Source organism: Pelecanus crispus, chromosome Z, assembly GCF_030463565.1.
Source record: "Pelecanus crispus isolate bPelCri1 chromosome Z, bPelCri1.pri, whole genome shotgun sequence".
Lineage (NCBI taxonomy): Eukaryota > Metazoa > Chordata > Aves > Pelecaniformes > Pelecanidae > Pelecanus > Pelecanus crispus.
The window spans coordinates 56,553,645-56,576,270 of NC_134676.1; the positions used below are offsets into that span (position 1 = coordinate 56,553,645).

Sequence of the window (22,626 nt, forward strand, 5' to 3'; positions counted from 1 at the left end):
GGCATAATTGGGGCTCTGTGTTGTTGAATCTCTGAAGTCCACATCAATCCTTCTAAGCAAACTTCCTTTCAAATGCAGATAGAGTACTTTCTCTCAACTTGATGAAGAAAGCTCCTTTACCTCCTTTATTATGTGCTTTATGATATCCGTTTCATAATTTTAAATGGTGAGAAATCCTCATGCTTAATTTTGATGGTGTTTAAAATCTGTGTTGAATTCAAAACCAGCCAAATCATGTTTGATAGTGGGTGAATCACAACTGACCTGCCTGTTAACGGAGCATGAACGTATTCTGTCCCAAAGTCTGTGCAAATCTCTTTTGTGGCAGCTTCTTTCACTCAAGGCTCACTGTGTTTGCCCATATGAGGTGGCTTTCTTTCCCATTGTGGGTTAATGTTAGGTAGCAAAGGCACATGAAACAAGCTGGAGAGGTCTGTCAGGAGCGTGTGTGCTGTATGCGTGCTGTGCCGCATGTGCACACGGACACATGCCATCTAAATTAGCATGTGCAGGAGTTTTGGACTGTAATGCTCTGCAGATCGGTCAGCAGTAACACCCACTTGAGGAGACTTATGCCTCTGACAGCCTCTCAGCCATTTCCATGTAACTGCTCCTATGGGCTGGGAAACTGACAGCAGTTAAACATCAGCTGACAAAAAAAAAAAGTAGTTATTTTTTACAAAGAGCCCAGGTCACTACTTGGCCCCACCTTTAAGCACACCTAAAAGCATGAGATGTGAATGTGAGCAACTGCTTGTGCATGACAGCTGCTTAACTAGCTGCTTAAACTCTGCTGTTGTAGGAGACACAGTTGTGGAGACTGCCCCTTCAGTTACCTTGAATTAACTACCAACCAGACAACTGAGGTCACAGACTCTCTGTGGTCCAAGGCCCTGATCCAGAAAAGCATTGAAGCGCGTGCTTCAGTTTACCCTTTTTGTACAATGTGCATAAGCACATGCTTAGCCTTAAGCACATGCTGAAGTCCTGCTGAAATAATTTTGCAAGGGACTGGGACAACAAATCCCAGCCACTCTACAGACAGATCTTTATTAAATAAAAATGTTGGGTTTATCTCTTAGGTTACTTTTAATAGGTCTAGGATGTGGCTTTCTACTGAAATGTTGCAGTGAAGGTATAAATGACTTTGAAAACCTCTATGAAACATTCCCTATGTCCTTCCTTGTTCCCTATTTTCCATCAGCAATTCACCACAAAGAATGTATTTTCCACCAATTCAAAAATAAAGCCAAGCAGCATCTTAATCTGCATTGCTTGTATGCCCACAAGCTGCATGTTTCAGAAAGCGTTGTTTTGTATTTTATTACTTTAGAACCAAAGGCAACCAAAAATTGTCACACAGAAGGTACCTAATCAGTCTGGCACCACATCTCTGTGCCATGAAAGATTTATTCTTACTCTCTATAGCTCGATCTAGGTATTGTACGAATGCTATCTGGCTTTCATGCCCAGAAATACTTAGAAATGTGGGTCTGGCTTACTGCATTCCAGGGCAGAACAATGTTGTTGCTATGTTTTACACCTGGCTGCTAAGATTGATGTTTGCTTGGAAAAGCTGCTTAACTGTCTCTGGTGGGCAAACTCACTCTTTGAACCTGTGGTGTCAAATCAGGGATTTTTTCTTTTTTTGAGAGGATGATGAAGAAATACGTTCCATCCGCAGCTCTTGATTTGATAGGTATAGGAGTATCTAGAGTACTGGCAAATTGCAGGTAGTCTTTTCCCCTGCTGTAAAAAAGGAATAATAATTAAAATAGTTAGGGATTATAACTACTATATATTGCATAAATGCCGTGTTCTTTGTCAGATAATGCTTTTTTATTCTAAATGGTTGGCATGACCTAACAAAAGAAGATGCATTTCATATATTACCAGTACCATTCTCCTCATCAAAATCCATAGTATTTAGAAATATAGTAATGCACTTAACAGAAGGCAAGACAAGGAAGGGTTTTGGCTCTGGCTACCTTCTTCTGGAGGCAGTTACTTTGCACCACAAAACTAGGCTTTCCTAGCAAAAGTAAAGAATGGCACCTTTGCTTTCTTTGAATTGGTGGGAAGTTTGCCTTTAACTCTGAACCAGAATCTAGCCTTAGGCCCAGAGATTTGGTTCTCTGGGATTGAAAAAGATGAGTTTAAAAGTAAGAATAGGGTAAAGCTAAAGAAACGACAACTATCTGAGTCTGCAAAGAGCAATTGGTCTGCAGCTTGCCTGTTGCTTTGTGCATAGTATTTTCACACACACAGCTTCAGAAGGAATGGTCACCATTATAAAGAAATTACAGTAGTCTCTTAAGACCACCTTTGTGCATACAGTGTACCCAGCACAGGTGCAGGTCAGGTCCACTAGCTATTAAAAAAAAAAAAGGCAGAAATATCCCCATTCATCCCCACAGGACAGTGAGAAAAACAGTGGCTAACAAAGTAGAAACGGTAAAAATACTATTAGTGGACACTGAGAAAAGATGGAGAAATGCATTGTGGAGAAAGGTCTGTATTAAGAGAAACACCTTATTCTGCTATTTAAACAAGCAGACGCTGGTTCACAGTGGCATAACTTTTCCCCCTTCACTTGACCTCTGTTGCCTTTTTGCTTACGGCTTCAACAGATTTTGGCTTCTTCTGTGTTTCAAAGTCTTTAATTAAAACAACTGGAGATGGTGCAGTAGGGAAGGTACCATATGATAGCACCATACACCATGGTGGGCAATGGAGAGTTAGTATTCTAAATTTAAAGGTTTTCTTAACTTAAGCCCTAGAAGTGCTAACACTTTTGCTGTATATGAATTACATATGCCATATTAAAATTTTCAGGAAGATCCTATTATGAATATTTTGAGAGCTATGAAGGTTCACTCTTTTAATTCACACCAGACTAAAAACTGGCGTATTTCTGGCTTTGCTCAATATTTTAAAGACTGTGATTAATAGCAATACGTACTTTTGTGAGGTTTTAAATACCAGTCTCCGCAGAAAACATGACTGAATTTTACAATCAAAGATGGTGATATGTTCTTCAGTGCATTTTTGGTCTTAAATAGATCACACTGCTTGCGCAAAGCACACTGGACAGACGATTTTGGCACAGGCGCCCTGAAACAAGAAAACAAGGAGGAGTCAAAAGTAATAGCTCCTCAACCTGAAGTTGATGGACAAAGAGACTTGGGAAGACTCGCAGTATTCAATCTTACATGCACTTCGGGAGAGCTGCAGGCTGGGCAGAGAGCGGCAGGCTGGGCAGGGGGCAGGCAGGAGCAGGGAAGCAGAGGGAAGCAGAGGGAAGCAGAGGGAAGCAGAGGGAAGCAGAGGGAAGCAGAGGCAGGCAGGGCAGGGCCCGGCAAGGCAGGGGCAGGCGGGGCAGGGCAGGGGACGGGCAGGGCCGGAGGCGCTGCGCTGCCTGCGGGCCCCGGGCGCGGCGGGGCGCACCGGCGGCTGCCGGGGCGGGGGGCGCAGGCGCCCCAGCCCCCCGGGGCCAGGCCGGGATCTCGCCGCTATGCGCAGCGCCTGCCGGCGCCGCCGCCGACGGCGGCGGGGCCCGGGGGACCCCCCCGCTGCTGCCCCATCGCCCGCCCCCGGTGCGACGGGCCCCGCGCCCTCCCCTTCCTCCCCCCCCGCCCCCCCCGCCCGGCACGGGACCCTTTAAGAGGAGGGGGCAGCGGCTGGAGAACTTGGCTGGGGGACGGGGCCGCTCCTGCGAGGGCTCTATGATTGGGTCGATCGGCCAAAAAAAAAAAAAAAAAAAAGGGAGGGGAAAAAAAAAAGCGGGGGGGGTAAAAAAAAAAAAAAAGCGAGAGGTGTGGAAGCAGGAGAAGGGGGGGGGGGGGGAAAGAAAAGGGAAACCATCCCCAAATTGTGCCAAGCCTGGGAGCGAGCAGGGATGGTGCACCCCGGCTGGCTCTGCCTGCTGCAGGGCTCCCTCCTCCTGCTGGCCAGAGCGCGGCAGAGCCGCGGCCCCGCCGGCGCCTGCCCGCTCCGCGGAAAGGTAAGCGCCGGTGCGGGGGGTGCTCTGCCGCCGCCGCGCCGCGCCGGGGCCACCAGCGCGGGGGCTGCCGCGGCCCCGCGGGAGTTGCGCGGAGCGGGGGGGCGCGGCGCGGCGGTCTCCGTCCCTCGGGGGCGGTGGCGAGAGGGGCGCGGGGCCGCCCCGGCGGCGGCTCAGCCCGGTCTGCGGCGGGCGCGGGGTGCGGAGCTCGGGCGAGCGGTCGCCCGGGCGCGGGTGGCGGCGGGAGCGGGGCGGGGAGGGGAGGGTGGCTCCTCGGGGCTGTGCGCCAGGTGGGACGGCGGCCGCTGGGTGCTGGCGGAGGAGCGTAACGGAGGAGGAAGACCCCGGGATGAGCCCCGGCAGGATTTTTGCCTGCGCTGTGCGGGGCGAGCGACGCCGCTCGCAACCGGACAGGCTCGCTTGGGGTGACCTGCTGCCAGCATCGCTCGATGGGGGTAGCCTCTTGCCTTACTGGTGAAGGCGGAGCATGGTGGAGCAGGTTTGGACCAGCAAATGGCCGCCCCCCTGAAGTTGAAACAGGGTTGTAAGTTGTGTTAGATTTTGCTCGTCCTCTAGCCTCATCTGCCTGACTGTAGTAACCAGGAGCAGCTTGGGCTGACCTGGTTCTGGTGGGTAGTAAGCGCCGGTGAGGGTCCCCGCTGCATGTTGGGGTTGATGTTCTGGCCAGTGTGACACTTACGAACAGAGTGTCATTGCCATTAAAAATCAGACACAGAAAAAGCAGTTCTCGCTGAAGTTTCCAAGATGAAAGTACCAAAAATCATGTAGGAAAAGCCTTCCTGAACTTAATTCGTGTTAATGTGCCTGTTAGTGTTAGCAGACCATCCATGCTGTCTGTTGGCATCTGCCTGGACCTGGAAGCAGCCTGACCGGAGGTGCTGTGCACCTGAGACACTCCGGGGGGGCACATGTGTCTTGCCATTTGTGTTCATCTCCTGTCCCAGGCAGGGTTACCTCCTCCAGCACAGCTGTTAAGGGAACTGGAAGCCCTGAGAAGTACCTGCTGCCCTGGGGAGGTGCTAATGCCACAGAGGGCTCACTGCAGGGTAGGTGTGAGAAAGCTTTGCAACTGTGAAGAAGGTCTGCTCCTCTCTCACCTGCATGTGCGCCTGCATGTAGCCCCTGGTCTAGGGGTCTTGCTGCTTCCAGCTGAGCATGCCGGCCCCCCTGCAGCCATAGAGGCTGAGACGTCTGGTCCTGGGATTTAGGGCACTGCTGATTCAACCATGTGCCAAGCTACACGTGCCTCACTGGAGCTGTCTGCCTGAGCACTGGGTTAGACAGAGCTTAACCCTACCTTGGGGGAGGGTGCCTTACCAATTTGCTTGTGCCTGGAACCAGTTTGTCAGCTGGATTTATAGGTGGCCAGCAGTGATGCTGCCATAAAGCCAGGTCAAGCCTCTGAAGCGGGTCCCCCCTTCCTCTTGAGGGCATGAAGTGCAAAAGCTGCGGGCTGGTGTGAATCTACTGCAAGGAGCTAGTGAGAGCAAGGAGAAGGAAAGGGACAGCCCCTGAGAGCCTGAGCAGCAGAAGCCGTACTTGTGGAAATGGGTTAATTCACTGGTTTGGTGAGACAGGCAGGGAGTTTTCCTCAGGAGCCATTGACTGGACTTCTGCCAGTTACCAGAAAAACTGGAGGTGAAATGTGTTAATGATATCTCATTATCTGCTGATTACTCTGTCATTAAAGTGTGAGACCACCTGTAGTTCTGGTATTGGCAGGCTGTTTCCTAGGGTCCTTAGGACAGTGGTGGTAGCCACACTGTCTAGGAATGGCAGTGTCTGCCTTATTTGCAAAGCTGTTGAATGTATCCTTATGAATATTTACACCACACCCTTGGGAAAAAATATTGCTCCTTGTCCCTGCATCATCCGGGAAGGCATTTTTGTTTGCTTTTATCTTAATTCTTTATGGGCACTCTTTGCTTACCTCTCTAGATTACAGGTATACCTTGCTTCTTTTTGTAAGGTTGCCTAAAGCTTCTGTCATTAAAGAAATATGTGTATCAGTGCCTGGAAGAGAGAAGCTGCTATTTTAAGGAACGCACATACAATACTTCAGAGGGCTTTCTCATCATCACTCCAAATTATAGTTAAAGCTGCAACTAATAATGTGCCCCATCATTCTTTTTTTTAATAGGGAAAAAGAAAGGCTTTGAAAACAGTTAATCTAAAATAACGTATGCTAGAATCCTTTGGGTTATATTCCAGTCGCTAAGTAATGTGGTCTGGTGGTGCTTTCTTTTTGCTTAACATTGGAGCGTATTGGTAAATTTAAAACCAGAATCCAGGGATTAACAGCAGAATGCTTGTGACTGTAGCTGGTTAGTATTTTATGATGCGTTGTTCCTGACAGGGGACCAATTTATTTAAATGGCTACCTTTCCCCATATATGCACTTCAGCAGAGCAAGTAATCTGCTCTCAACCCTTAGAATTTTAGTTAAAAAAATCCTTTTTTTAAATTTTTTTTTTTTTTTTCATTTCTGGCAAACAGAGACCAAATGTATGTTCTTTTAATAGTTGTAGCCAGTGCAGTGTTTATCCCAGGCAAGTTCTGCTTACAGTCTGAAGCTGAGTTTGAGAGTGTCAGTAATGCAGGTGGGCAAAAGCTCAAGAGAATGACTGTTAAAAATATGCCTAGCATTTCTGTGTGCATTACTGTAGATATATGGGGCACTTTATATGGTGAGTAAAGGCACAGTCTTTGCCTCAGTTAGGTATAAATGAACATGACAAGATACGACACGAGGATAGATAAGAGGGAGGGAGAAGCTATATAAGGGAGGGTTATAGGGCTGCCTGCCTGGGTGAAATACTGCATGCCACATACTCTGCCTTCTGTAGCAAGCAAAAAAATTTAAGAGAATATTGTGCATCAAGAAAACAGTGCAATCCTGGGCTGAAGTTTGGAAGATGTGGCTGTGGGGCCAAATGATGAGTGTGAGGGTTAGGGGTCCTGAAAGACACTGAAGCCACAGAGGGCACCTAACGTGCACAGCAAGTTACACACTTTGTGCTGGAAAATGTGTAGTCTACAGAGATGAGACAGACAGAAGATGGAAGGAAGCAGAAGTGATGTAGAAGGAAGGAGACCGGGTGTAGGTTTCCATGTCTGGAGTTCGCATCCAGTTCCTCAGTCTTTGGACACCAGTTTTCCTTCCCCTCTGAGCCTCTGTTCCCCATATCACCACAACCTTCCCTCTTGAATTTTTTGTTTTTTAAACTCCCATGCTCTTGCAGACGTTCAGAGTTCTGCCCCTAGATGCATTCTTTGTTTCCTCCATTTTTTGCTGCATTATTTTCTGGATGTTTACCATAATTTTTATTCTTGACAGTCAGTACATCATTTAGCCCAATTTGAGCTAGTTTCTCAGAAGAAGATGACACTTTCTCGATCCTCTTTGGCACCACTCTTCCAGCAGAATGATTGCTGCCTCACCTGAAATGATGTGTGATGTCTGACAAATGCAGTAGTGTTTGTGTATTTGAAGACTACAGGTTGCATCCTATGGTAGACCTATAAATACTGCTGGAAAAGCAAGCTGCTGAGGGTGGTTAAAATGGACAGAATCTGACGCTTGGGTTTTTTAAATCTTAAGAAAAGAAACCTGTTGGAAAGATAATGAAAATACCTATCAGTCAGAGCCTGTGTTCTGCTGAAGCAGACAGAAGGCAGGAGGTCATGGGATTTTCCAGTGCCACCTGTGGACAACCAGCTATGTGATTAGAAGGCAGATGTTGGGATATAGGACTAGCATGCTCTGGTTTCAGCTACTGATCTGCAATACATCACTTTACTCTCCCTTTCTTCAGGGCTTTTTGTTCCTGCCTAGAACTTCCCTCAGCTCCTGGGGAAAACCCCTTGACATGCACCATGCTTTTCCAGGATTTCTGCAATGCTTGACACTGTTGCATGCTCATTTTGGGGAAGCATTATCTGGCCTTATGTGCCCCCATTGCATCTCACAGCGGGCGGTGGAGTTTGTCCCCTGTGCAGCCCTTGTTGGGAAGGGAGGCTTTCCCAGTCTCATGGCAGGGAGCGGATCCCATAGGTCCCAGCTTGAGCAGCTCTTTCTCCCTCGTTCCGCTGCTGGCTGGGGAAAAGCCTTTCTCCGTTTTTGTTCCAAGGAATTTTTTGGCTGGGCTGATACCCTCAATCAGTTCACAGCCAGCTGTTGTTCACCTGGGGAGGTAAGGTAGGGAAGAAGGCACTGTGCCACAGTGCTGAGCATTCAGAAATACCATGATCTGGGTCTACGTGGTGGGAGGTTACACTTGAGGCACAGAGGAGGTGTGGTATGGCTGCTGTGACACTGCCTCAGATCTTGGTGCGGCAGCAAGTTGGGAGACCTGTGTTCTCATGTGGGACTGTTGCTCTCTTCCTTAGGCTGTCCCTCCATTTTTTCCCCTTGCTCCTAGTTTTTCCCATCATGAGTAATGCACTGAGTACCACCCGTAACTTGGAGAGTGGAGACAGAAATATGCATCTTGATCTATACGTGAACCTGACTTCTTGTTGTTACGCTGCTGAAAGTGAAATTCCTGGAATTATGCAACCCAGCTCTCTTAAGTCTCCAGGACACCTCCGTGGCTAATTTATGCTGGTTTTAAAGCACCCTTTTCTGGTATAACAGCTGTGTAGCAGGATCCTACTGCAAAGGAAAATTGGCTTGTAGCACCTTTATCTACTGCATGCTCTCAGGGAATTGAGGTGAGAGAGAGGCACTGCCAGTGATGGCGTGTACTGCAATGCTGAACAAGCCTCGGCACCGCTCCTGTGCTATCTCACAGTCACCTAGCGCATTGTTTAATGGCTCCGCTTTTACAGTCTTGGGGAGAGATTATACCCTTGCTTTTCCCTCTCTGAAGCCGCAGTGAAACATGTGTGAGCTCCAGGAGGTGCACAGGGACGTGAGAGTGCCAGAAGATAAGCAGGGGAAGCACAGACCTGCTCAGGCACACCAAGGACTTTGACCCATCCCCTCTCACACAAAGCAGTGCTGGGCTGTTTGCAGGGGTCTGGCATGGAGGCAGAGCAGTGCTGGGACAGCAGTCTCCACCTCCTGAAGGAAAAGGAGATGCCAAAGGAGTGTGAGGCACTAGCATGTCCCGAGCAGCTGTAATGGCGCCTTTTGGAAGGGAAGTGAGCTTTGTGAGCGTCTGTTGTTGCATCACCTGGTGATGATAACCAACTGCTGGTGCCTGGAAACTGGCTCTGCAGGGTCTGGGGAAGTTTCCCATCAATGGTGGGAAACTGGGGCCTGTTCTTTGGCCCCTCACACAGGTTCCAAGCAATTCTGAGAAGGGAGGTCTGAATGGCGCTTGGGGTGGGTTGCCAAGTTCATGACTGCTCCTTTTGGCATGGAAGTGCCAGCAAGAGCGCCCAGCCACTCTGCTTTGTAAGGTCTCAGTCTCTAGGACTGAGTGAGAAGTTTTGCTAGGTCTTAGCCTTCTTCCTTCTGCCTGTGCTGCAGGCTCTTTAAAGGAAGACTTTATTTACTCTGTGCCTGATGGCCCATGTGATTTCCTCAGCGGTACCACTAATAGCTGGCAGTATTACTTTGCTTTCAGTATCCAGTGGTGAAAGCTGGGTGATTTGCAGAGCAAAGAAAGTGAGAGTGCAATGCCAGACACCTTTCTAGCTGGGCTGTGTGCAGTAGTCCGGAGCAGCGCTGATGATCTGTGTTAAAGCCTGGTACTATCAGTCTGGGGTTGAGCCTTCTGGCTGGGTTTATTCAGGGGCTGAATTGAAGTTTTAAGCTGGCTGGTGACCGCTTGTTCCTTACAGTTGCTTGCAGTTGTGGCTGTTCTTGTGCACTGCCATGTACATGATCAGACTTGTGCGAAGTGGAGGAGTGTTGACCTCCCGACCTCATGCCTGTCCCAGGTGCCTCTTCTTTTTGCTTGCTTGTAGATACAAAGCAGCACTTCTGGTTCTTTCTCCTTGCTGGCTGACGACTACTTTCCGTTCATTTCTCACCACAGTGGTATGTCCTTCCATTTTTCCTCCTGACTAATGACAGGAGGAAATCCTGTCTCGTTTTCCCTCTCATTTTACTTTGCGTATTCATTTTCCTATGTTCTTCCTGGGTGTATTTCAGATTCATACTCATCTGTTGCCCTGTATCTTCATTACCTCTTGGTGCTGCATCACATTTGTTCTCCCTTCTTCCTGTGGTCTTCAGGAGACCTTTTACGGTCTGTAATTCAGGAGTGCATTCCAGGACTGTCCTATAGGATCAGGAGTTGTAGCATGGTGTTACCAAGGTCTGAGGTATCCTTCAGACTCTTGACATGCTGCAGAAGCGTCTGAATTGCTCTTTGGAGTATATACTTGGTTTGTTAGTCCATGCTGGTAAGGTGGACTGGAGGTAGCACTTTGCTGAAGTGCTGCCTGATCTGTGGCCTGGGTTTGACATAGAGAGCTGCTGGAGAAGGTTGTCTGGGATGAGCCATTGCAGACCAGTCTTTAAGATTAACCTTTCTGACCCTGCGTCTTTAGTATCAGAAATTTATTGGCAATGTGCTTCCAATAAATTCCTCCAAGAAGCCTGTTTTGCATTTGACAGTCAGGGAGCCTTCTTATATGAGCACACATGCATGCTTAGCCTCAGAGCTGAGGTTATAGTTGTCTGCTGGCTAAAGGCTGACCAGATGTTTGAGTGCATCTGGAAGCCCATACTCTTACTTGGACATGCAAAGGCTACCCCTTTGTGTCTGCACAGACAGATAGAAACTGTTTGTGTCCATCACTCCAGTAAGGACCACTGCACCAGCGGCGTATGTGGTGTAGGTGACGGAGGTCATGCCTGCTGCTGGTGTAAAGTGACTTGGCAGAATCCAAGCAGGATCTGTTTTGCCCCATCTGCTTTCTTGTCCTGTGGGATTGCTTAGGGCTTGAGCACAGCCCTGCACTCCGGTATTCCTAGGGATGCTGTGAGGCACATTTTGCAGCAGAACAAAGTTAGTCGGGTTCTGATTTCCTGATGGCTGTGGTTTTTGAGAGATCTTGAAAAGTAATCTAAGAAAGAAGCTTTTTCCTTCTCTGTGTTTAAAAGAGTATTCCCTGGAACCACAGGCTGAGTTTGGCCTGCAGAATTTCTTCCTTTATTTTCCGAAGTATTGCATGTGCTTCTCTGCTTCTTGAGAAAGAGAACTGGGCTGTGAGGGCTCTTGACTGTGTGTCTGTCTGCCATGTGCTACATCCCCAGCAGATCAATCCCTATCCTGTATTTTGACCTGCTCCAGCAAGTCTGCCTGCCAGCTGTGTTTTGTGGTATTCTGTTTGGTGTCTTGCTCAGAGCAGAAAGTTCTTCTGAGATGTTGCAGCACCCTCTAAGTGTCACAGCAGTTTCTTTGATGAAAGTTGCCGTGCTGTGCTGAAGTGAGAGGCGTCAAGGTGAAGGTGATTGAAACCCTGCTGTCCGGCTCTGCTTCAGCAAAGCGATGCCAGCTTTTGACTCGATAAAAGGTGGAAGCTCAGTAAGCGTCTTGCCTGGAGCATGGCCCACTTGGGCTGTGCTCTGCTGCTGGTTTTGGCATATATCTGGGTGACAAGCTGGGGTGGTGTTACTGCTGAGAAGACCCAGTGTTGCCTTTCAGGAGGAGAAAGCCAGGGCCAATCTTCTTGTGTTTTTAATTAATGAAAATTGAATTTTGACCTCAAAACCTGAGAAAAAGGATGGTCAAAGAGGACTCTGTGTGAGGAAAAACTGCTTGAGGAAAAGTCCCTGCTGGCAAGCTGCTGAGCCAGGTTACCTGCTGGCTTGGCATCATGTTTTCCTTAAGTCCTGTACTGCAGTGGCCCAGCATGAATGTGTGTATTTACTCAGCTGTGTTTCCCTCTCCCCCAGCAAAGCGAGCTGAACTCCTTCCTGTGGACCATCAAGAGAGATCCCCCGTCTTACTTCTTTGGCACCATCCATGTCCCATACACGCGTGTCTGGGATTTCATCCCAGAGAACTCCAAGAAGGCCTTCCAGCAGAGCCACATCGTGTACTTCGAGCTGGACCTCACTGACCCCTACACCATCTCAGCTCTTACCAGCTGCCAGCTCCTGCCGCAGGGGAAGAACCTCCAGGATGTGCTGCCCCGTGACATCTACCGCCGACTCAAGCGGCACCTGGAGTATGTCAAGCTCATGATGCCGTCCTGGATGACCCCAGACCAGCGGGGCAAAGGGCTGTATGCAGACTACCTCTTCAACGCCATTGCTGGCAACTGGGAGCGGAAGAGGCCAGTGTGGGTGATGCTGATGGTGAACTCTCTGACAGAAGTAGACATCAAGTCACGAGGTGTGCCCGTCCTGGATCTGTACCTGGCCCAGGAAGCAGAGCGGCTGAGGAAGCAAACAGGTGCTGTGGAGAAAGTGGAGGAGCAGTGCCACCCGCTCAATGGGCTGAACTTTTCCCAGGTGAGACAGAGTGGTGTGCAGGGTGCCAGGATGTCTGCTTGGGTAGATATCCCAGCAGCAAGAGGACAGGCTGGAGCATGGGTTAAGTGCTCTCTACCCAGAGACTCGCATCTTCTCCTTGCAGCCCATGCCTCTGCCTGTGCCCTCAGGAGAGTTTGCTAGCTGAGTTCAGGCCATGTCCCAAATTCATTTAGACCTGGCCTGGGGAGACCTCTCTCCTCTTCCCTGGGCAGCATTGGACAGGCTCCACCCTAAGAGACACTGGATCTTTGGATGTCTGCTCTTTGACCCTGAGTGGGCTACCCTGCCTAAACTGCCAGGGCAGGCTGGGGCTCGCTGTCTAAACTTGCTCTTCTAATAGCTAGTTAAGAAGAAAGGTGTGATCACTTCAGGGAAGCAGGGATGCTGTGAGTAAAGCTGAGAAGTAACCACCGGTTGGAAAAGTATCCCAGTGGACCTCTCAGTGCTCTGAGATATAGTGGCCCATCCTCTGCATTGGGGAAGAAGTGTTTTTTGGTTTTGTGGGTTTTGTTTGTTTGTTTGTTTTTGGGGTTTTTTTTTTTGTTTCCTTTGAGACCAGGTGAGCGTCAGCACAGCACAGCTTCCTGCAGGGAACTCCACAGACTAGTGCAGGCCCTTGTGTAAGTGTCTTTGTGTTTGCAAGCCAGCTGGAGTTTAGCACCGTTGTTCATGCAGTGTCACACCAGGCAAGCAGAACAACCTCTGTGTTGTCCTTGTGTTGGATGGGGCGGTCATGGGCTCTCCTCTCTGAACTAAATACACCAGGGACAGTGTCTGCTGTCTCTGCCTACCTGGTGGGATCACAAGCAGGCATGAGGTTGCTCTCTGGCCTGGGGCACCTCTGCTGCAGGGAGATGCTAGTTTGGGGAGAGGAAGTAACATTTGCTTAGGAATAGGTGAGACCTGCTGTTGCAGCATGCCTAGTAATCCAAGGTGGGAGGACCTTTGGTCATGGGGCTGGGGAGTTTCGACTGGTGCTTGACCCTCCCCTGCATCCTGTCACATCACTTGTGCAGTTTCCCATGCTGGAAGGGAAGGAGCAGAAGGGGAGGTGCAGCCCAGCAAGGGCAGGGACAGCACTTTGGGTCAGGTGTCAGAAGTGCTTGCTACCCTGGCCAATCTTGGCAGGGGGCCATGGTGCAGTGAATAGCACAGCAGCCCGGGGTGCATTGCTTGTGCAGTCCTTAACTGCAGGCAGGGCATCTGCACTCCTCTCTTTCCTTGTGGAAAGGAATGAGGAGCTGGCCAACCTCATTTGCATCTCCAATCGTTTGCTTAACTGTGCTTTGAATCCTCGTGCTGTTGCTGTTTGCTCACAGCTGCAGTAGGAATGGGCTGGGAAGTCACATCTCCTCTGCCTCTTGCCTGGTTGAGGCTTTATTAACATTATTGCCTTTGTTCTTCTTTTTCTGACACTGCCCCTCTGGTTTAGCATGAAGCAGGGGTGGGATGTGCTTTCTCCACTGCCTTGTAAGACAGTGGTAGGGAGGCTGAAAAATAAGGTTGCACATCATGTCCCCATTAAGCTCATGCAACTGTTAACACTTACTTTAGGCCTTCACACAGCTTTCTTCAAAGAACTGCTGTTGCTATGCTGTTTTGCAGGTGGAATAAATACCATGTGAGCCAGGAAGCTGCATGGGGTGGGGACACAGAGCTGCAACATCCAGAGTTGCCCAACCTGGTGACATTTATTGTGAAAGCCCAGCTGAGGGGGTCAGGGTAACCAGAACTGCAGAAGAAACTTAGCTCTAGTCAGGAAAATCGCAGCCTGTGATTACCCCACAGTGGGTGGAGATGTGCATGTGCATCACAGGAACTGTTGCTCCTCCTACACCTGCTTTCCCTTGTGGGAGCAGGTCTTGAGCAGCTACTGCACTGCAAATTCACACCCTCAGTTTTGCCCAGTACAAGATTTCCAGTACAGGCGGCTTAAGGAAAAAGAGAACCAGAGGCAGATGGTTTTTATGTTTCTAAGCCAATTTCATGGTTGTTTCAGAACCTGACTTTGTGAACTCTCGTGGTTGGCAATTCTGTAAATCTTTGATTTCAGAGCCTTCTTCTCAGTTTGTTCAGGCAGTTGAGTTAATTATGTGTCTAATATAAACCAAACAAAGACTTTGAAATAGGCTCTTTGAAAATTATTTCCTTTGGTATTGTGCTGCTGTCTGGGAACCCCCAGCATCAGACCACTTCTGTGTCTGCCTTTCAAGTGAGTGAACACACAAGGATGACTTACAAACTTCTGCTGGGGAAAATAGGTACACAAAACCATGAGGAATGGTCTAATTCTGTGCAAGAAATGATTTTTTGTTGCAGCAGAGTTGCAGAGAGATGATTTACCTGGCAGAGACGCAAGTTCAGTGCTCTCAGTTTATGTTTCTGCAAAGGATTTGCTCTTTCTTTCACTTACAGGTTGTACTACCTGGTGAGGAGGACTCCCAGGCCAGTTACAAGCAACACATTGTTATTAGCCAGGTCTCTCTTTTGATTCATGCTATCGGACAGAGCCTGGCTGGTGTGGGTATGCTATTGCAGGTGAAGGTCTGGAATATGATTGATTGTCTCCATGGGGTTGCAGTTGCTCAGTAACTGCAAAGTGCAGACAAACCCAAGCTAGAGACTTCCTTCTCCTCCTTGTGACGAGAGAGAGGAAAAAAATAAAATAAACAAAAAACCCCACACATACAACAGCTAACACTGCCTGTCATGGGGCACTTTTTCTTTAGCTATATTTGTTCCAGTTTCTTCTTTATCTTTTGTTTTATGACTTTCTTATTTTACCTGCCAAATCTATCTGTTCTTGCTCAACTCAGGCTGGCTGCTCGCATAGCCAGGCCATAAACGTATCATTTCTATATGGTACACAATGATGCGTACACATTCTGTGAAATACTTTACTGCCTCCTCAATCCCTCTCTCTTGTTCCAAGATCTATGCGGCTTTAAGGAGTATGGAGAGATTAGTCTGTCTCCATGCCAGGGCCATGGTGTTTATTTTCCTGTATCACGCTGTTTCTGTCCTAGTTTGTGTTAAAGACTCTTTTCTCCCACCCCACCCTCTTTCATGGGCAGTGCCTCTCTTGTTGCAATACCCTATAAGGATGCAGGTCTCATTCCTAGCAGCATCTGGGCTTCTAGAAGATAACAGGCTTTGTAGCTATACACAATCTGCCACTGCTGACTCCCAGCACTGGAGTCAGTCCCTCAGACCTCCCAACTGTTCTTTTCAAGTTATGCATGTGCTTACGTGTTTGCTGGATTGGAGGCATTAGTGCTCCAGCCTAAAGCCCATGCCACTTTGCTGTTGGCTCCAGCTATAGTGTCATGAACATGAGTTTGGTATTGCCTCAGAAAATGAGCTGGCCTTGGCCTGTCCCATGCCATGCACTTGTAAACAGGCTCTGCTTTGACACACTTGGGTGGTGTCCAGGCTGTGTTTCTCACGGACCCCTTTGAGCTTAAACACAAGAAGTTTGGACTTGTGTCTACCCTCTGTGTGGGACTGAGGCTTAAGCAGGTAAACACTGGCCAGCTGTCACTGCTTCCTAGCCAAGACACTGGCTGGTTTGGCTTCTCCAAGCTTGGGACACTTCATGGAAGACCCCACCTGTTAGCTGTTCTTGATTTGATAATTGTTTTCCCCATGCAGCTTTCCTGTGTCCAGACCTTGCCACAGCACTCTGTTCCTACTTGAGCATCTGAATACATGGCTACATCTTCAAAAGTAGTCTTCAGAGCTGCTTGAGTGGCAGTAGAAAGCAGGGAGCCACTAAGGACTTACTGCTCCTGAAATCCTGGCTCCAGATCTGGGACTGAGCACTTGAAAGTCTTGTCTTTTGCATCTTTCACCCACTTCCTCATACAGTTAGTTGCAGATAGAAAATGAAGCGAAAGCTTCTAGGATTGATCATTTTGCATTAATTAGGACATTAATTGTTCATATCTCTACTCAGAGAACAAGCAAGCAACAAGGTGCTGAGAGATTCCTGCTTTTCTCTAAAGGGTTCCCAGCTCTTCCATGTTCTGGACCCCTAACACGACTCTGTGAGAGCTGTAGACTCCTGCTTAGCAAATACAAGCCTCCTGACATAATACCAACATCATTTTTCTTGCTTAATCTATGTACCCACTTGGATGAAAGGGCCGCCATTGTTAGCCCCTGGTATAAAACTATCATGTAGTCTACATGTGGGGAAAGTAGGAAGCCAAGACACCTGTGCCTTGTTTTGTGTTGGAAGGGGGAGTTGGTTGGTTTGTTTTTTTCCTCCTTTTAAGGAAGTTAGAGAAGCAGCAGTGATGGTGTGAAATTAGGCCCAAAAGATATGATATGAAATTGGAGAGAATTGTGCTGGTCTCCTTATTTCAAAGAAAGGGCTTTTTTGCTACATTGAGTTGATCAGTTATAATGTTGCCTTGAATTTCTGGGGAGATGAGGTCAGATCTGGCAGTGTTTCCATCCACGAGACCCCGATTCAGGTTCACCTTTGACACACAGCAGTAACAGAGAACCTCAGAGAAAGGAAGAGCAAGGAGAGGCACACGGTGGGAGCTCTGCAAAGAATAAGTCAGATCCAGACTCAGAGCAAAGCAAAGAGCAGTTGCTTGATGAAAGAGCTGACAGAGGAGCAGAGCACTCACTGCTGAACAAGTTGGACGGGACACTACTTGCGGTAACCTGATTGCATCTTCTGCCCTGAGGGTGTAACTTCAAGATGTATGTGTGAGGAACAGCCCTCCCTCCTCAGGTGATGGGAACATCAGCATTTTCTGCACATGAACTAGAGTTGAAACAACTGAATTGATCCTATTTGCATCTTTGGCTGCTGGAGTCTGTGACCTAGATTTGTTTTTGTTTTCAGTTTGTGTGTAGACACACCTGCAGCCTCCAGGTCTAGACATCAGGTATGGGGAATGGGCTGGCTGGTGAGAACCAAAATAGCTAAGGCTTCGCATTTCTATTGTCATAATTACAGTTTAATTAAGATCTTATTAACTACCCCGGGAGTTCAGGGTTCTTCTCTAGGTGAGAGTAAAAGGGGAATTCAGTTGCTGATCTGCTGTCTCTGCATTCAGAAGGGTGGAGACTTTCAGACAGCCTGGACTCTGTGGTAGGGCTTTGAGATCCCAACCTGTGGATTTTGCCATGGCACCGGTTTGCACTGGTCACATGTGCCATTATAAGCTCCTTGCATTTGCACTCTGTGTGCGTATCAACTAGCTGGATTTTCCCACTAAAAAATGCCCTTTGCTCAGCATATTACATGGCAGAAACAGAAGATGGCCAGGCAGTAAATGTGGCTTTGTCGCTCCTTGCAGCTCCTATGGATGACTCCTTGCCTGTGGCTGGCTCCCAGTGTTACAATGTAAGCATGGCAATACACTTTACTCTTTTCCCAGTTAGCGAGGGCTCGTCGATGAGTTGCATACACCGCTCTGAGAGCGCTCGTGACTGGGTTATCCTGCTCTCCTCTGACAAGTCAGCACAAGGCTGGTGGGCTGGTTGGCAGACACACTCTGTGACACTTGAGATCCTGTAGTTTTGGGTGAAAGTACTATTGCTGCAGAGGAGCATAACCCTGTCAGGAGGCTGAGGAGGGGTCCTGGGCATTGGAGGCCACTTGAGGGAGCACACAGAAGGTCTGGGCTGGATGCTTTTTGGAGTAACTTGATGAACAGTGAGGAGTGTGGAGCAGGGAGGGTATGTGGGCTTGGCTCATTCAGCTGGTCAGGCAGTCAAGTGCCTCTGTGCTAAGCTTTGGTCTGCACATTTTCAGGTCTTGGTGCAGTCTTACAGTGATAGGTCACGGTGGCCTGATGCTGTGGCTACATCTGACGCCTCATCCTGAAGGCCCACTACTTATTGCCCATTACAACAGTGTGGGACCGTAGCTGTCAGCTTTTCCCTTGGACAGCAAGGTTGCAACCAGTCTGGACAACCTAAAGGCACATGCTTGCAGAGCTGTAGAAGACAGCTTCCTTTCTGATCTAAGAACTGGACTGCACTGCTGTCACCCTCCTGTCCAGCAGCTGTAGGATGGTTCCTTTTTGGCCCAGACTGGATTGCTAGGTCCATGGGGATTCCACTTGGCTCCTGCATCCCAGTGACAGGGTTTCTATCCCATGGCAGTGGTTCCAAAGACTAATTTTTGGTTTTCTTCAACAAACCCAGACATGTTCAGACTGAGAATACAGCCCAGCTTCAGCTTTCAACTGTTTGATTTTGTGAGGTTTTGTATTCCACCAGTCTCTGCTATCAACTTTCTTTACCTTGTACTGGTACTGTAACTGTAATCAGTTTGTCATCTAATGTTCTTTTTGTTAAATGAAGCAAAGGGAGCCTGTTGAGCCTTTCCCAGCGGGGCACATTCTATACATGTTAACTGTTCCCTCAGCTCTTCTTAAGCCTAGCAGCATCTGTCTTGCGCTATGGCAGTCACGCATGTGTGTACCCAGTGGTATCATCACTATCCTCATCTTCCCTTGTTTATGCATCTGAGTTTGTGGCTCATTCAGGCACAGTGGTTTTCCAAGAGCTCATGCTTGGGAGATTCAGAGTCTTTTTTACTCTCACTGCTTCCCAGGAAAGAAAGTTACCCTTCTTGTTGTGATCCAGTCCCTGTCTGCTTTGTGGCCAAGATGAACTGCAAGCCAGCAGGCAATCTTTGTTTTAAAAAGAGATCCAGATTACACAGCACCTCTGTTCTCTTCCCCTAATTAGTTTGCTCCCCTGACCTTTGTTTTATCTGCAAAATCCATTAATGATAGAGTTGGGGTTTATTGGGGTTTTTTTACCCTCTGGGTTGTTGATGTGTGTTGAATCCTGTACAGCAAGAACTTCCCCTGCAGAGGTCTTGAGTAGCTTACACGGTTGTTTCTCATCTGCATTTACATTTTCAGGTCTGCTGGCTACCATTTTTATTTTCCCTGTCTTCACTAGGTGATGTGTTGGTTTTGTATTTCTCTGAATTCCTACTGCTGTACACTCCATTCAGAATTCTGTTCACTGATGCTATTGCCTTTACCAAGTAGACTTGAAAGCTCACAAAAAGCTGTCATGATTTTTGGAAAGGGTATGGTTTCCATTATCCTTGTTGTCTTGCAATTTTCTATAATCCTATAATTATTTCCTATAATCTTCATGAAGGCTTTTATTAGCTAGTTAGAAAGGTTGTTTGCAAGTAGGAAGAGGAGTCTGAAACACAATTTTAAGATGTCTATTGCTTTATCTGGCCTAATGCAGAAAGGGAGCAGCAGGAACAATTCTTACCGGTTTTGATAACAGAGGAAAGATTGGGTCCCTCACTAAAATTATTATCAGGCAGCAGGCTTAGCAGGTAGATGCACATCCATGCAAGACATCATTCATTTCCAGTATGCCTGGATGAAGGATGCTTGGACACCAAGATGTGTGAACAGTTCCAAAGGGATTAGACAGATTGATGAAGGATAGTCACACCAGAAAGTCTCATACATGTCCCAAGTGCCATCTCTGGCTCAGGACGTCTCTCAGCCCCTGACAGCTTGAATTGAGGGCAGGTGCCAGGGGAAGAACTGCTCTGTAGGTGCTCTGCTGTCACTGGAGATGGCATACTGGGCTTCTGCCCCACTGGACAGGTGTGGGAAGGTTGTTCCCAAAAACTAACTGAGGCTGCATTTCCCAGAGTGGTGGCCAAAGTGAAATAAAGGACATGACTTCTCTCTGGAGATGCTGAGCTATGCCAGCATTGCTGGTGCGGACAGAACGTGTACATCCACCTGGGCCTGGCTAGGTGTGCTGTATGAGACTCACCTAGTGCCAGGCTCTGCTGGGAGCACTGGTAGCTGGCTGCTCGCTCTCCTTCCTCCTGGTCGTCCTGCTCTCTTTTGGAAGAGAGATGCCAGGGCAGGCTGGGCTTCTGGGTTAGTGTTGCTATCACTCCTGTGTGTGCTGTGCCCTCGGAAAGCAGCAGCTCTTCCGGCTGGGTTGCCAGGTGAGATGGTGCTCCTGGGGATGCAACAACCCTTTTCCTTCCAAGGCCTGACCCTGGCATGTGTAATGGTCCTGCATGCAGCGCCTGCAGTCTGGGTTACACTCTGGGTCACAGTGCATCTATCCAGTCTCCTGGAGCATGCAGTTTGTGCAGGCAGATGCTTGGAGATGTGACCTGAGGCAAGTGACACTAAAAGTTGGTGCTCAGACACATCAGCTTTCAAGCTCCATTGGCTTGCTGGGAACAGAAGGTGGGCTTGGAAGTTGATACGGAACAGGTCAGCCAACCTAAGCTTGGTAGTGTCCCTGCCGGAGCACTCAGACATCCACATTTCCTTCCCTTTCATGAGGCTTATCTTTTTTGAGCATGCAGAGGTCAAATGTGAACAGACAAGCATGTGGGGAGCAGTTGGCTGTGCAGTCTGAAACTAGGGAGAGGTTTATGAAGGGATCCATCCATGCAACTTAAGAACAGTCCTGTCAATTAAAACCAAATGCATAACAGTGTTTAGTCTGCAATTTACTGTGATCACAATCCTGTCATATAACTGTGTAAGGGAAGATTTAGGTAGCTGGCCTTGTGCATTTTTCAGTCTCTAACAAGATTAGCAGGATTGCTAGCTTTGGCCAGAACTCAAATTAGAAAGATACCCTGTTTCAGAATTGACTTACATGAAGTGTCTGGTAAATGCATTACAGGAATGTTCTAGCAAATATTTTTTTTTTTTTTAAATGGCAGATTTTATGTGTTTTCGTGTTCACCTATTTTGCTTTCTGAGCATAGTTCTTTTCGCACAGAGGCTGCATAGTCAGTGGACTCAGTACTAGAGTCTGATTTTCATCTTATTTACTCAAACCCTTAATTTCTGTGTGGATTACTTGTGATTTGTCAGTGTATCCCACTCCCCTCGTGTCCCCCAAACAGTACCATGTGAGAAAAATATTTATACACCTTTATGGACCATTAGGCTGTCAAAGCTCAAATCAGCTGGGTTTGCAATTGTACCTGGCTGATTTTGCTGCAAATAAATCGTTGCTGACAGGTACTACTTGATCCAGACAGCAAACGTCATCCCATGGACATTCCTCTCCCAAAGGTAAAAGCTGAGGTGCTGGCTGCCTTTGCTGGGCATGGCTGGTGTTGAGATATCCTCATACTGGCCACTTCCAATAGCTGTAGTGAGAGACCCCACTGAGACGTGTGGGTCATGGGGAGAGCATCATGCCTTGTTGCTTGCCTTGAGAGTGCCCCAAATATGGTTAGTCCCCTCCACCTTTCAGAATTGGCACTTGTTGGCACACTGCAATGTCACACAGGATGAGCCATCCTACCCCCACCAAAGGAGATGGGTTTCATGGTGTGCTCTACTTGGCTGAGCAAGGAGCCTGCTCCAAGCATAGCTCAAGCCTATTTTCACTCACACTTGAGGCAAGGCAGCATGGGACTGCATCACTACAGCTCCCTGGCTTTGCTTTTCTGGGACCCTGTGGCATTTTGAAGAGCTTCCTGCAAGCTCAGGGGAAGTGTTTGGACTTCTTGTGGGAACCAGTTATAGAAATAACACCAGAAGCTCTGAACTAGCAGGAGAGCTGCAGTCCTACAGTGATGTGCTTCTGGATTTGTCCCAGTGCAGGGTGTTGTTGAGGACCCTGCTACTGATGCTACAGCCCTGGATTCCTGATTCAGTGTAGGCCAAATTTTCAGTTGTTTCAAGTAAAAGCTTTGTCTTTGCTGGGGGTCCTGGATTAGCTGCTTAAAGACTTTAGCTGCTGAGAAAATTTGAACTTTGATCTGGAAATTGTCCTATGCATCTCCCTGCCTCTCCACCTGCAAACATTTAATCAGACCATTGAGTCCTGGCTCCCTAGTACGCCTGAAGAAACAGGGTGAAAAGCAGGTTTTGTTACTGCTTTGGGCTTCTCTTCTACTTGTTTTGCAGGGTGGAGCTGGCTAAATCACTCAGATGATCAAAATCCACTGGTCTCTTCCCACAGTTTTACCCCTTTGCTATGCACTCAGAAGGACAGGTAAATTATGTCAGAATCCAGTGGTAAAGAAGGCTAAAGCAGCTTAGCTTTCCACAGCTGCACAGGATCAGCACAAAACTAGCTCTTCCAGGTCTTTCACTAGACACTTTAGGGCTGTGCAGCTTTGGGAAGGCTTGATGCTGTGGTTGCTAGCATGTTTGACCAGGGC

The 22,626-nt window shown here is 48.1% G+C and overlaps 1 protein-coding gene across 2 annotated transcripts in view; it reads left to right on the forward strand.

Moving 5' to 3' along the window:
• Window positions 1-3,898: 3,898 nt before the first annotated feature.
• The window catches only part of TRABD2A (TraB domain containing 2A), an 84,800-nt gene continuing 66,072 nt past the window's right edge, over window positions 3,899-22,626 (forward strand). For both annotated transcript variants that reach the window (XM_075726981.1, XM_075726982.1), the window contains exons 1-2: window positions 3,899-4,003; window positions 11,877-12,437. In XM_075726981.1, coding sequence (XP_075583096.1) covers window positions 3,899-4,003; window positions 11,877-12,437 — 666 coding nt within the window. The remainder of the gene's footprint in view (window positions 4,004-11,876; window positions 12,438-22,626) is intronic.